Source organism: Manis pentadactyla, chromosome 4 (genome assembly GCF_030020395.1).
Source record: "Manis pentadactyla isolate mManPen7 chromosome 4, mManPen7.hap1, whole genome shotgun sequence".
Classification (NCBI taxonomy): Eukaryota; Metazoa; Chordata; class Mammalia; order Pholidota; family Manidae; genus Manis; species Manis pentadactyla.
In genome coordinates, this window is record NC_080022.1 from 150,780,484 (window position 1) to 150,796,297 (window position 15,814).

The 15,814-nt window shown below is 38.1% G+C and overlaps 1 protein-coding gene across 1 annotated transcript; it reads right to left on the reverse strand.

Moving 5' to 3' along the window:
- Positions 1 to 508: 508 nt before the first annotated feature.
- Positions 509 to 13,212, reverse strand: SLFN5 (schlafen family member 5). The gene is made up of 5 exons (XM_057501185.1): positions 13,135 to 13,212; positions 7,075 to 8,125; positions 5,977 to 6,102; positions 1,774 to 2,494; positions 509 to 1,567 (listed from the first exon to the last, which is right to left on the reverse strand). Exons 2-5 carry the CDS (start codon positions 8,087 to 8,089, stop codon positions 748 to 750), a joined length of 2,682 nt encoding a protein of 893 aa, XP_057357168.1. The 5' UTR covers positions 8,090 to 8,125; positions 13,135 to 13,212; the 3' UTR covers positions 509 to 747.
- Between the last annotated feature and the right edge of the window lie 2,602 nt (positions 13,213 to 15,814).

Consider the following 15,814-nt stretch of genomic DNA (forward strand, 5'->3'; position numbering starts at 1 on the left):
GAGGCAATCTTACCTTCATATACTAACCTAAGATTCTCCACAGGAATATTAAAACAGAGCCAAAAAGCCAAGATCCGAAATAACCGAAAGGCACACAGGAAGAATTTTAAAGACAACGATCAAAACTATGAACACCATTTAAATAAATGAAAAATAATAAAATAGTGTAATGTGTTCTTACAGAAAATTATGATTTGTACCTTCCTACCTTACATTTTGAAACATGCTACATTCATTCCTAGTCCATAGAAGGTCAGTCATGCTACCCTGCTCCATCCTTCATACTCTCCCCACACATTACATGCAAGCATTTCTGTATCATGGCTGTGTTAATAAAAATGAAAATACCTGAGTCTACCTGGCCCATCAGCTCATACATCTTGTCATGACTTCTTCCCTCACTGACTGCTCCCTGACCACCCTGAACAACCAAACCTCCTTCTGTCTACCTATCTACACACACACACACACACACACAAAAAAAAAATCTTTGCATCTCAAGGCCCTCTGATTACTCTGGTGTCCTTTATTACTATCAGAAATTTCTTACATTTGTTTACTTATCTGTGATTTGTGTCTATCCCAAAGAAGGAATCTTGTCTATCTTGTTTTCTACCCAATCCTCAGCCCCTAGTACCTAGAAGAGTGTATGGTTCACAGTGAATCCTCATTAAGTATTTATCTGATGATTAAATTTTTAGATCAAATAGTTTCATAGTTAACTATAGGTGAAATTCCTGTTTTAGATTAGGATTTTTTGCCAGAAACTTTCAGAATATACAGATGTTTCTTCGCCCTGGAAGCCAGACAGAGCATAAGATTGTGGAAAACAGCTGGTTCACCTGTTGTTGGATTGATCCCAAACACAATGTTTCTTTCCAGGCCTGAAAATCGGCGGACACTGTCCAACACAATGTGATTGCTCGTGATATCCAATGCATCACCGAATTGTACTAACAGATCAGAATCCTCACTGAGCTGATGTATTTTTCTCTTCCTCATTGCTCTTAGAAGCTCCTTTTTGTATTTCTCAACTTCACTTGCTTTGCTGAAAAGCACAGCAATATCCTGGGGGGAATAACCATTCCTCAAGAGACACCAGCAATTCTCTGCTAGCTGGACCACCATCTCCTCCATGTCCAAGTACTCCATAATCTTAAAATTGCCTGGAACACCCTGAGCCCATTTAGCTTGATGGACTATCTCCAGAGACCCAGGGGGGATGTTAGGTGGAGGATTTTCTCTGACCACCTGCATCACTTCTTGTAGGTAGCTGGCTATTGGATCTGCATTGCGCATGACTCTGGTGAGCTCTTCTCTTGGGTACTGGGCTGACAGAGTGGGGAGGCCTGTGTAAGTCAAGTGGCTGGTCTGAAAGTAGTCCAGAAAGATCCAGAGAATTCCTGGGCAATCCTTTTCTCTCTGAGTGATGTTTATTGCCTTGGTATACCAGTCCCCATCTTCACTGCGGAAATTCTGAGCTTCATCAATGATGATATGTTGACTATCTTCAAAATCTTTTTTCATGAAGGTTTTCCGGGTCACTGCCTGGCAGATACCTTTCTTGCTGAAAATGAAAGAAACACAGTCAGGTTTCCTCAATCAGACAAAGGAAACCAACTAACTCTTCAATTCTTCTGGGACATAGTAAATACACATGAAGCTTACCATGTGAACTTAAATTCACACTTTAGCTTACTCAAAGAAAAGAGACTGAATATAAAGACTTTAAGTTGCTCTAAGAAAAGAAAATGGATATAGTCAGCGGCATACCTTACAAACTCTCTCAGGGGCTGGTTCTCACAGACGTAAAGAATGTCACCTGGTTGACAGTTAAACACATATCTGATCTTCTCCATGATCCTAAGAGCCAGGATGGTCTTCCCTGATCCAGGTAAGCCATGGACAAATAGCTTTCTGGTCGTGTGAAGGTTCTTTGAAATCAACTCATACTGTTTATCTGTGAGTAGGTTCAAAACTTCAGTGCCCAGCTCTTCACTTAAGAAAGATCTGAACCCTAGCAGGACTATGACAAGGGACTGTAACAGAGCTTCCATGTGCTGGGTGGTCATAAGTTTGTACGATGTGGGATAAATTGGCAAATCTGAACCATGAAAGGCCTTTGCTGTTTTATCGGGATTTAGCAGGAAGACTGAAGGAGTGATGCACAATCTCCCGGTGTAGCCACCTGTGTTCACCAGTTTCTGCTTTAAGAAGTGGGCAACTCTCATTGAATAGTCCTTCCAGTCCACATTCCCCTCCCAGAGGATGGTGTAGAGGAGTGGGATGTTGTTCTGAGAGAGTAGAAGAGCATCACAGATCACTCCTTGCTTCTCTTGCAGACCCAAGTCCACAGCCCAGCTTCGAGAAAAAATCAATATTCCTTGAGAGACAGAGTACATTTCCTTACTTATGAGGTCTCTGAGTCCTTTATATTGTGAGAACAGTTCCTTATACAGGTTTTCTGGAATATACACCACTCTGTCTGATGATACTAGATAGGGAAAGAATTGGAATAAATTAGAGAATCCCCAGACAAGCTAGTAATCATCATCATAAGTAGTAGATTCAACACACAATTGGGCCCTACACAGTAGGTTATGCATTAGTAACAAAACGATAAAACATTTCCAAGTCCAATGGGGCCAAATAATTGACTGGTATAAACAGAGACAAACAATAGTCATGTTCCAAAGTGGTATTACAATGGGAAAGATCCCAAGGAAAGTTACAGCTCAGGAAAGAAGAAAATATGAAAGTCTTTATGAAGAAGGAGATCCCTGAACAGCATCTAAAAGATGACTGCAAATTAGCCAGTTGAAGTTGGAGAATAGAGAGGTAGGCAGAAGGGAGCTCATGAGTCAGCACAGAGACAAGAAACAGCAGGGTTTATTCAGGCAACTCCAAGCATGTTGTGTTGCTGACTTCTAAAGTGAGAGGCGAAGATGCAGGGATGACAATGGGGAGGAAGGCACCGTGCCTTGGCAATGCTGACTCTAGTTAACAATACTGTGTTACATACTTGGAAGTTGCTAAGAGAGATCCTAAGTGTTTTCATCACACACACACACACACACACACACACACACACACAATGATACTTATGTGAGGTGACAGGTATGTTAGTAACCTCATTGTGGTGATTGTTTCACAATACATGTGTTTGAACTCATCACATACATGATGTTATGTGTCAATTATATCTCCATAAAGCTGGGGAAAAAAGCACCTGGCAAAGTTTGTACACCATATGATTTTGTGAGAGGCAAAACTGTAGGGATGGAGAACAGATCAATGGCTGCTATGGATTAGGGATTGGAGGAGAGTTTTGACTACAGAGGGGCAGCATAGAGTCTTTTTTGGATGATGGAATTGTTCTGTACCTTGACTGTGTTCATGTTTAAAAATCCTTGTAACTGTGTAACAAAAAAGTCCATTTTATTTGTGTAAATTTTAAAAAATGTTTAAAATTAAGATAATTATAATAATTCATTTTTAAAAGTACTCTTTAAGAGTTTGGGCTTTTCCTGTTGTATATAAAAGTTTCTTAAACTCTTTGGGGTCATAAACCCAAATTTGGAATCTAACCAGATTTATGAACCCTCTCCCCAGAAGAAAATCAAATACACACAAAATTTGAATTTTGAATTCAGGGTAGAGGGAAGAGAAAAGATTAAATTCAGATTTCTGTGCTTGGCTGGATGGAGGATGGACTGTGCAATTGATATAGACAGTGTGGAAGACATAGCAGAAAAAGAATATTGAATACAGAATAATATGCAGAAGATACAAAAGAAGATTGTTGGAGCAGAAGATCAATTTTGGAAATACTCAGGTTTTTGATCCCTGTGGTACATCTAGCTGTCCAGCAAGCAAGTGGACACACCAGTAAAGCTTGTCTGAGATCAGAGAAATACTCGACTTATTTTCTGTAAAAGTGGCCTAAACTTTTATAAGGTTAAAGAGCACCTAAGGGCAACTCCTACTACTAGTCTGATTTAACATCATTCTGGAATTATTGGCCAATGAACTGAAGCAAACATAGGAAATGTTAGCTAAAAATTACCTTTGCTTTTACAGTAATAGGATTGTTAAATGTTTAGAAATGGTATAATGTATATTCTAAAACTTAAGAGCTTTCCTACATGGCAGCAATTTGCAATCAGAAATTATTATATGAAGATCGCCAGTGTAGGACTAAAGTTTAACATATAGTAGCAATATGGATAAAACTTAAAAGAATTGGGAGATATACCATGTTTCACTGATTATATATGTACTTTAATTTCTCTGAAATCAAGATACATCTTTTAGTTTAATTGGCAATATTTTCTTTTTGAATAGCAAATAAAATAATAGTGCAATATTGTTTTCTTAAGTGTCATAAAATATGATAAAAGAAGACTTGAACAAATGGCTGTGTTCACCTACAAGAAAATTCACTGCTGTAAAAGTGAAAATTTTTTCCAAATTAATCTATCAACTTTGTGTAATTGCCATCAAAATAATCTCATATTGTTCTCTTCTTTTTGGTGGAACAAACTGATTCTAAGCTTCTAGAAGAGAAAAGCCATGATACCATTTGGAGAAAGTATATTTTGGTATATGTTTTGAATTACAATTTAGCAATGTTCACCTAAATGTATAAGCAATTGTTATTACTTAGAATTTATCCTTAAGGAGTACCTCAAGGCATTTGTAGAAAAATGTATATTGGAGCACTGCTTAGAATAGAAAAAATCAGACATCATCTAAAATCCTCTCAAAAAGGAACTGGTTAAAGAAGAGATAAAAGGGTGTTTTCAAAGTTGCATTTTTTTTACCTGGGTGGTGGTTCAGCGGTTTCAGTGCATAATTATCTATTAAATGATATCTTTGTTGTATGCACTTTCTGTATTTATAGTATACTTAATAATAAAAACAGCTAAAATTGATACTGTTTAGGAATACTATGAAATACCATACAATCAATAAAAGAATTGGGTAAATCTAGGAGTAAGGTTATAACAAGACGTACATACACACTACTCAGATTCAGCCATACACTTGCATATAGTTAGTTGTAGTGCATTCATTTTCACTGTAGAATAATATTCCATTATGTGGATATACTGCCGTATACTTATACATGTTATGACAATTGGTGATTTGGTTGTTTCCCATTTGGGACTAGAACAGATAGTGAATCTAGGAGCACTTGTGGGCATATTGCCAATTATATATATATCTCCTTGTGCATGTGTACAGATTTTTTTCTAGAAACTAGAAAGAATTACTGAATGGTAGAGTATGCAAATGACCAACTATACAAGGTAATCCACATTTGTTTTCCAAAGGGATAAGGTTGGCTTAATTCCCACCAGCACTACACAAAAGATTCTGATTACCCACCACTTCAACACCTGATTTGCTGATTAATTGATACAAGATGGTATCTACTTGTGGTTTTGGCTTTGATTTGCATTTCGCTTATCACTGATGGGTTGGGCATCTCTTTATAAGTTTACTGGACGTATGTGTTTCTTTTCTGAGAAGTACATCTTTATTACTATTGCCCATTTTTCTACTGGGTTGTTTATCCTTTTAAAAAGTTGTATGAGTTATTTTTATATTCTTGATACCAATCCTTTGTCAGCTACATGGATTGCAAATATCTTCTAGCTTATAATCTTTTCACTCTCTTTAAGTTATCTTTGGAGGCAATGAAGTTCCTAATTTTAACATAGTGAGGTTTATCAATCTTTTTTCCCCTAATAGTTTTGTGCCTGGTCTAAGAAATCCTTTCCTACCCTAATGACACAAAATTATTCATGTACATTTTCTACTTAAAGTTTGAAAAGCTTGTTTCTGACATTTAAATCTTTAAACTCTACGGAATTGAGTTTTTTATACAATGTGAAATAGGAGTTTGATTTTATTTTTTCTATATGGATGAGCAACCAACCTATTCCAAAGCAACCAGAGATGATGAATTACCTGGAAAGTAACGCTTTTGCTGTTCTTCCAAACATTCAAAATTCTTGGGAGTGCACACAGTCCTGCCGCAGGGTGTAGTGGATGACAAACTCAGTGCAAGGACCATCTCAGAAAGTCTAGAAAGATCTTAGGAAACAAGAACCAAGAATTCAATATGCAAAAAGGCAGTCCCCAACTTAGAGCTGATCTATGCTCCAAAGTCTTTCACTTAGTCTTAGAACTCAAAGCCTTGGCCCAGAGAAATATATATTTATACCCTTAGCTCAGGAAAGCTTATTGATATCTTGGGGAAGAAAAAAACTGGTGTGGAGCAACAGTTTTTAATTTTAATTGTATTATATTGAGACAAGCTTTTTATATTTCTAGAATGCTTACATTTAAATAATATGATTAGAAGACAGGAAGTTCAATGGTATGGATTTCTGACAAGATTCTGAAATGGACTTTGTTTTTCTGGACTTTTAAAGACGTTACCCTTGATTTTCTTTTGTCTAATTTTATCCTGGGCTCTCCTTTTCCAAGGCAGATGCATATCACCAACACTACTCTTTGGCTTTTAAATCAGGGCTAGCTCTCAACAGGGAAAGTAGGATAGGAGAGGGACAGCCATGTTTTGGCCATGTTTTGGTCCAAAAATGGAAGTGGGGCAATGAGAAAAGGAGTATATTTAATCCAGGGAATCATAAGATTGGGAAGGCAGAAGAAAGCGGCAGAAAGTTAAAGACACACATGCACATGTGAAAATGGAATTTCGTAAATAATTAAACATGAGTTCATGTTTAGGTTCAGAAAGGAAGAGACCTGAATTATGAACACAGGAAAGGATGTGAAAATAAAAATGACTAGGTCCAACAGCCTCCTGCACAATGTCTAGTGGGTCTACTAGCCCAGGGCATGTGTTGGTTAAATGCACAATATTCAAGATGGGCAGAGGGAAGCAGGGCAGTGAACAACCAACTGTAGAAGAATTAATACACCAGGCACCTGCAGCTCAGTATCTTTACCCAGATCCTAAAATAATACCTCTCTTTCCTCCCTTCCCACCATCCCTCTTTGCCCCAGAAAACATTACAGTCATTGTTGATTCTGCTCTCTGACCTGGGTCTGCTTCCATCATCCAAGCTACCCATTCCTCTGTGGCGAGCTGTCTCACACGATTATCCTTCACCTGCCAGGAACTGGGCACGTCAGCAAACACTGCACAGCAGAATGGCTCCACCTTGACTGCACAGATATATCCGTGGAAGGCTCCCTGACTGCGTACTTCAAGAAATTTGATGGCATATTTTATCTCACTCCTTTGTGTACAGAAATGATGGACAGGTAACTTCCGAATACAACAATCAATAGAAATCTTCACAGAGTTAAGATCTGTTTTCTGTATTTTACATCCAATGACTTGATGGGTCTCATCATCCACACCAAAAAATATATACCCTCCTTCAGTGTTTGCAAATGCCGAAACACAGGTGGGGAGACTCTCCTCAAAGCATTGTGACACTCTTGTTGAGAACATTTTAAATTCAACATGTGTGGACTTAGTAAAGTTGACCTTTTCCAGGTACTGAAGGTGATCCCTATTAAATAAAGTAGCAGCTGAAGCCTTTATGTTATCTTCATTTTGTACACCAACCTGAACTTCCTGTGGACTTAATGAATTGGAATAATTGATATTCATAAGAGTCTGACGCTTCTCTTTGAGGAATACCAGTGATTCCTGAGAATTCATGACATCAGTAGATGTTCTTTGTCTGTGGTATAAATTGGAGCATAAGGTAGCCAGTCGCACACTGGAGGCCTTTGCGTTCCATGATTTCACAAAAATAAAAAAGAGGTCTCCCTGTTGCATCTCATCTAAATAGCCTTTGAAAATTGAAGGTAGATTCAGTCCTACTCCATGAATTTCATAACTGTAATCTTTGTTCTCAATCTCAGCCTTGACCACTCCCCCACCAGAATTCAGCAGAGCACATATTGCATGCAAGATGATGTCATTCTGTTTCTTCTCTAGTTGAGGGTCCATTTCATTCCTTTGCTTATTTCCAAGGATGACTTTTCCTGCATTTAAAACATACTCAGCAAAGTTCGTTTCCAAATCAGTCTTGATACTCATCTTCTCAGCACTTGTCCTATTCTTCCTTTGAAATTTCTCCTAAAAAAACAGGAAGTTAGAAACATTATAATAGGACAAGAACAGGGGAGGTGGGAAATGGACAGTTTGAGGCCACTCTTCTGAAGTTCATTTGCACAGAGCTGGAGGCCAGATTCATGCATGGATTAAGTATGTAGGACAGGTTGAGTAGCTAACTGCTGGAAGCCCACTGCTCCCTGAGAAATGATCAAGAGGTTATTTTTATGCTGTGATTTTTCTAACTCTTTCTGCTGAGTTTTCTGAGTGGCAAGGTCTCTTAGGTCACATGCAGAACACAGGAAAATTTACAAAGATACACATGGACTGAAGATGGATGCAGCTGGAAAGCTTTCATGGTCAGAGGTCTCTCTGGGGTGTGCTGGCATTTCTTATTTTTCTTTGTGCTTTGTCTTTCTCCTCTCACTGAGACCTGGGAAATTCTTGGGTTATTAAAAATCCCAATTTCATATATTAAAAATATTTAAAAATATATGTATATATGTCATATTTAAATATATACAAATATTTAATATGTTTTTGTATAATAATATACATATATAATATATGTGAAATGTGTGTGTGTTACGTGTATGTGTGTGTATGTGTATATTTTGTACACCAGATGGGCAGAGGGAATTTGTTTTTTTAGTTCTTGGTCTGGAATAACCAGGCTGGCAGGTTGAGGTGGGCTTTCAACATTTCCTAAACAAGGAATCTCAGAAGAGGAAAAGCTGAATGAGAATGTGCAGGCATGCCATCTTCACAGTCATACTGCAGGGCAGGTGTGAGTAATAAACATCCTGCAGCTGCCAACTGTTGACCAATCTGTAGCCAATCTTTTTCCTCAATCAGTTGAGGAAAAAGATGCAGCAACTGAACCAACTCACATGTAAATATAGAAGCCCTCCATCATGAGAGACTTCACTATGAACCAAGAAGATATCATGCTATCTGGATAGGGTTCTGGCTCTCCCCCCAACTTCCTTCCTAAAAAACCTGGATTCAGGAAACAAAAGATGCAACCTGAGGAAGAAGCAAATACAATCCCTTGGAAGAACATGAAGGGAGACCCCAGAAAGATACTGTAGGACAGGCCTAGAGGATCCCCAGCCAAAACTGGAGCAAGGTGGCAGCAGGTTTCAGTGGTTGGTGTGTGAGACTATACAACTGATGGGATACTTAATAAATTAGTCAACAGAGGAGGTAGAGAGTTTGGGGATGAATTAGTAATAGTGACTTAGGTAATGCAAATTAAATATAAGACAGTAACTCTAAGATTAAAATAAAAAGTGGTATAAGAAATAAAACATAACTATAAGCCATTATATGGCACAGCTGTAAGCAAAATGGCAGTCATAATATAAACTCTGCATATTGTACTGGCAGGATGTGGGGAGAGAAAGGGTAGGGTTGGAAGTGTGAGAGAGTGATACCATTATCTCCAGAAACAGAAAACAGCTAAAACTGGGGCGGGGGTGGAGGGGGAGATAGCTCGGGGTGTAAAGAGAACATAAGCATGTTGTTTACAAATAAATCAATGCCGAAAGAAAAAGCCAAGAGACAAGATGTTGCCTAGAAAGCAGGCAAACGGGGTGAGTTAAGGGGCCACTGATTTCCTTATTATGTCTTAATGGAACTATGACTTTCAGAACTACATACAGAAGATTTCCACTTCCAGTCTCAATACAGTACCAGGGGCTACATTACTCTCCTGTCTGAAATAACAAAAACATTTTTGAAGATGTAATGCCTGGAAATTTTCCAAATTTGATGTAACATAAAAAAATTAAGATAAAAACCCAAGACATTCAACAAGGCCCACACATAAGAAATAAGAAGAAGATTACTCCAAAGCACATCTTAATTAAATTGTTCAAAACCAATGATAAAGAGAAAATCATAAAAGGAACAAGATGAAAAAGACATACTCTATATAGAAGAACAAAGGGTGACAGTAGATTTTTTTGTCAGAAACAGCAAAAAAGAAGATAGTGGATCAACATCTTTAAACCACTGAAAGAAAAAAACATCAGCCTAGAGTTCTGTTTCTAGTGAAAAACATCTTTCAAACTTAATTCAAACTGTGTGTCAACTACCCTTCAATAAAAAATAATTATCTACAAAAAAAAAACAAAACTTAATTCAACAAAAAGAAAAACAATCCAATTTTTTAAATGGACAAAGACCTTGAGTTGACATTTCTTCAGAGAAGATATACACATGGTAGTAAGCACATGAAAAATGCTCTGCATCATTAGTAATTAAGGAAATGTAAATCTCAAAACCACAATGAGGTACCATTCTGTTGCAGAAACTGTGAGAACTATGAACAAGGAGCCGGGACACGGAGACATTTGGCGATAAGCAGTTTATTAGCACCGGCACTGACTCAGCGGATTCAACTCAGAAGGCTGAGCCCCAAGCCAGCGGGGCCATGGCTTTTACACATTCATTACAAGGGTAAAGGAGAGTCAGCCCCCAGGACTGTTGCAGTGGGAGCTGTTAGTGTACTATAGGTTCAGCCACAATGTTATGTTTTAACTTACCTCAATAAAGGGTACCTGGATACTCTCTTATAAACTAATGGGCCTACATGACTATAATCAACAAGCTGTTCCATATCACTGGGTTCTGGTGGGGGGTACATTGTTACATTGCTTTAAACTCAAGCACCCTGGTATTCCTCTGCGTTCTTAAAGCCTTAAAGAAACATTGTCCCTTCTCTTGACTTGGCTTCCTACCACAATTTCACTCACTAGGAGGTAATGATGATGAAAAAAGGAAAATAAATGTTAGGGAGGATGTAGAGAAATTGGAATCCTCATATACCGCTGGTGGGAATGTAAAATGGTGAAGCCATTGGGGAAAATAGTTTGGAGGTTCTTCAAAAAGTTAAACACAAACTTACCATAGGACCCAGCATCTCACTCCTAGGTACATACCCAACAGAACCACAAACAGGCTCTCAGACAGATCCTTGAGGCTCAAACAGGTCTGTTTACAGCTGTACTATTCGTGATAGTCAGAAAATGGAAACAACTTAAATGTCTATCAACAGATGAACTGATAAACAAAATTGTGCTATAGCCATACCATAGAATGTTATTCAGCCATAAAAAGGAAAGTATTGATACATGCTTCAACACCGATGTACCTCAAAAACATGCCAAGTGAAAGAAGCCAGACATAAAAGGTCGCTGTTATGGATGGACTATGTATCTCATGTCCCCTCAAAATTTATATGTTGAAGCCCCTAATTCCCTTTGGGATAGTATTAAGAGGTTGGGCCTTTAGGGGTAATTAGGTCATGAGGGTGGAGCCCTCGTGATGAGATTAGTGTCCTTAAAAAAGAGACACAAGTCTCTCTCTGCTTTCTCCACTATAAGAGGATATAAGAAGACAATCCAGTTTGTAAACCAGGAGGAGTACCCTCACTGGATCTGTCAAGACCTTGATCTTAGACTTGCCGGCCTCCAGAATTGTGATAAATTAGTGTGTGTTGTTTAAGCCACCCTGTCTATGCAGCTTTCATTATAGCAGCCCAGACTGCCTAAGACAGTTACAGATTGAATATTTCAGTTTATGAGAAACACCCAGAATGGATAGAGTCATTGAAACAGGAAGGATATTGGTGATTGTCGGGGGCTATGGGAAGAGGGGAGCAGGGAGCAACAGCATAATGGGGTTTTATTTGGGAGTGATGAAAATGTTTTGAAGCTTGATAGAGGTGGTGGCTGCACAGTACTGTGATTATACTGAATGCTGCTCATTTGTTCACTTTAAAATGGCTAGTTTTATGTTACATGAATTTCACCTCAATTTTTAAAATCAATCCAAAAAATGAAGGTGAAATAAAAACTCTCTTGGATGCGTAAAAGCTGAAAGACTTCATTAGCAGTAGAACAGTAATAAAAGAAGTGTTAAAGAAAGTCTTCAGGTAAGAGGAAAATTATATCAGTTGAAAAGCAGATATACAGAAAGCAGTGAAAAATGCTGGAAATGTTTACATGGGTACATATGAGAGAGATTCTAAACTTAAATCTCTCTAAAGGAGGAAGAAAATTGGAGTACTAACATTAATTGATTTTCAAGCCTTATTCTACAGTTAAAGTAATTAGCATGGAATTGGTATAAAGATAAATAAATAGATCCATGGAATAGAATAAAGAGCCCCAAAATAGACCTACATATATATGGACAACCAAGGTGCGAAGTAGAGAAAGTGCAATCTTTTCAACAATAGGACTGGAATAATTGGATATCTGTACAAGAAGAACCACACTTCATAATCCACACCATTCACAAAAATTTACTTTAAATGTGTCATAGACCTAAACATAAAATCTACCTAAAATCTGAAACTACTTCATTTATTTAAATGAAGTCTACCCAAATGAGAATAGGCAGAGGCTATGTATTCAGAGCTTACTATATGAAGGAAGTCAGCCACCATCACTTGTGATGGCAGAGACTCAAAGGCAGGCAGAAGAATAGGAATGAAAAAAGAGAAGGCTCAGGAATGTGCTGATCTGAGGTGGGTATTCTAGGGAAGCTGAAGGCGGGCTTACAGAAACAAGGCATCTTATGTGACTCATTTGGAGAGCCTGTTTTCACTTTCTTTGGTTGGTTCTGAGTTGGGGCAAAAATTTTGGAAGGTGGGAGTTATTAACCATGTCCTGACCATTTTTGACCAACTGCTGCAAGAGATGTGGTTTGGCTTCCTCAGCTGGCTGCAGAGGTCATGGGTCAGAGTTCTTTTTTTATACATGGTCTGACCACTGTCCATTTGTATATTCAGTCTCTTAACCTCAAAACTTGTAGAGGAAAACAGGAGAAAATGCTTTTACTTGGGTTCGGCAAACATTTCTTAGAGATGATGCTAAATTCACAGTACACAAAAGAAAAAACTGATATACTGGACTTTTAAGAATGTCTCCTTTTTGGAAGACACTTTTAAGAGAATGAAAATAGAAGTCCCTGACCAGAAGAAACTTTTTCAAATAATTCAGCTGATAAAGAATGTGTACTTACATACAATGGGGAAATGACAGCCTCTTCAAGAGCTGGTGTTGGCAAAACTGGACAGCTTCATGTAAGAGAATGAAACTGGATCACTGTCTAACCCCATACACAAAAGTAAATTCGAAGTGGATCAAAGACCTGAATGTAAGTCATGAAAACATAAAACTCTTAGAAAAAAACATAGGCAAAAATCTCTTGGACATAAACATGAGCGACTTCTTCATGAACATATCTCCCTGGGCAAGGGAAACAAAAGCAAAATGAACAAGTGGGACTATATCAAGCTGAAAAGCTTCTGTACAGCAAAGGACACCATCAATAGAACAAAAAGGCATCCTACAGTATGGGAGAATATATTCATAAATGACAGATCCGATAAAGGGTTGACATCCAAAGTATATAAAGAGCTCATGCACCTCAATAAACAAAAAGCGAACAACCCAATTAGAAAATGGGCAGAAGAGCTGAACAGACAGTTCTCCAAAGAAGAAATTCAGATGGCCAACAGACACATGAAAAGATGCTCCACATCACTAGTCATCAGAGAAATGCAAATTAAAACCACAATGAGATATCACCTCACACCAGTAAGGATCGCCACCATCCAAAAGACAAACAATAACAAATGTTGGCGAGGTTGTGGAGAAAGGGGAACCCTCCTGCACTGCTGTGGGAATGTAAATTAGTTCAACCATTGTGGAAAGCAGTAATGGAGGTTCCTCAAAAAGCTCAAAATAGACATACCATTTGACCCAAGAATTCCACTTCTAAGAATTTACCCTAAGAATACAGCAGCCCAGTTTGGAAAAGACAGATGGACCCCTATGTTTATCACAGCACTATTTACAATAGCCAAGAAATGGAAGCGACCTAAGTGTCCATCAGTAGATGAATGGATAAAGAAGATGTGGTACATATACACAATGGAATATTATTCAGCCATAAGAAGAAAACAAATCCTACCATTTGCAGCAATATGGATGGAGCTAGAGGGTATTATGCTCAGTGAAATAAGCCAGGAGGAGAAAGACAAGTTCCAAATGATTTCGCTCATATGTGGAATATAAGAGCAAAGAAAAACTGAAGGAACAAAACAGCAGCAGACTCACAGATCCCAAGAAAGGACTAACAGTTACCAAAGGGGAAGGGACTGAGGAGGATGGGTGGGAAGAGAGGGAGAAGGGGGCGGGGGGAAGAAAGGGGGCCTTACGATTAGCATGTATAATGTGAGGGGAGGGTATGGGGAGGGCTGTGCAACACAGATAAGACAAGTAGTAGTGATTTTACAGCATCTTACTACGTTGATGGACAGTGACTAATGGGGTATGTGGGGTGGCTTGGTGAAGGGGGGAGTCTAGTAAACATAATGTTCCTCATGTAATTGTAGATTAATGATACCAAAAAAAAAAAAGAATGCGTACTTAGATTACATATAGGATTCTTGAAAGGCAATAATAAGTAAACAAACAACCTGATTTAAAAATGGGTAAAAGATGTTAACAGATACTTCACAAAGAATATATATAGATATACCTGACATACATAAAATGCTGTTCAACATTATGACACACTAGGGAAATGCCAATTAAAACTACAATGAGATACCACTCTACATCTTTTAGAATGGCTAAAATGACAAGCCATACCAGATGTTGGCAAGGATGTGGAGAAAAGGGAAGTATACATTCCTGGTAGGAACATAAAGTTCATTTTTCCATTTCAGAAACGAGTTTGGTAGTTTCATACACTTATCATATGACCCATCTCCTCCACTCCTACATATTTAGCCAAGAAAAATGAAAACATATGTCCATCAAAAACTTGTGCATAAATGTTCATAACATTTTTACTTGTAAAAGCCATAAACTGAAAACAATTCAAATGCCCATTAACAGAACAAAATTTGTTTATCCTTATAATGGAATACTGCTCAGCAATAAGAAGGAAAAAGCTCTTGGTACCCACAACACAAATGAATCTCAAAATAATTTTTCTGAGTGAAAGAAGCCAGACAAAAAAGAGCACATATGACTCCATTTGTATAGAATTCTAGAAAGAGCAAACTTACCTATAGTGACAGAAAGCCAACCAGTCACTGCTTGGAGATGGTGGGGGGAGGTAGGGACAAAAGAATGGGAGGTGGGGTTTACAAAAGGGCACTTCTGGGGGTGCTATACATGGTCACTCTCTTGATTGCAATTTTGGTTTCATGTGTCAAATGTATCAAATTGTACACTTTAAATATGTGCAGTTTATTGTCTGCCAATAATACTTCTTAAAAGCTTTTAATAAGTACATACGTGAATGATGGTGAAAATAAGTAAAACATATTTTATGATAGTATAATTAGCTCAAAAACTAGTAGGAGATTTATTTGACTGCTATTACTGAGTTTTTTCCATAGCAACTAAACCTTTGATAAGATTAGTGTTACAGAGTTCTGAATTCTGCACACTCCAGATGGAGACCTTTGTATGGCCCCATATTCAGTTGATAATAATCACTAACACACCCCTGTTCTTTCCTTTACATGCTGTAAACGTACACTTCTCAGACCTACCCAGTCCCCTCTCATTGGGAGTCTAGTACTTGGTGTGGAAAACAGTAGGCAGCCCTTAACTGCCAGAGAAAATTAGCTCAGCTAAATAAGAGAAAACTTGTTTGGAAAAGGAAGCTCTTTTCCCT

What these genes read in the sequence shown, in the direction of transcription:
- SLFN5 (XM_057501185.1), bottom strand. Translation starts at nt 8,089, where the DNA reads ATGAGTATCAAGACTGATTTGGAAACGAACTTTGCTGAGTATGTTTTA. An exon ending in GCAAAAGCGTTACTTTCCAG is followed by an intron (nt 2,495 to 5,976) that starts GTAATTCATCAT and finishes TTCCCTATCTAG; the next exon opens with TATCATCAGACAGAGTGGTG. An exon ending in CCCCTGAGAGAGTTTGTAAG is followed by an intron (nt 1,568 to 1,773) that starts GTATGCCGCTGA and finishes TTTCATTTTCAG; the next exon opens with CAAGAAAGGTATCTGCCAGG.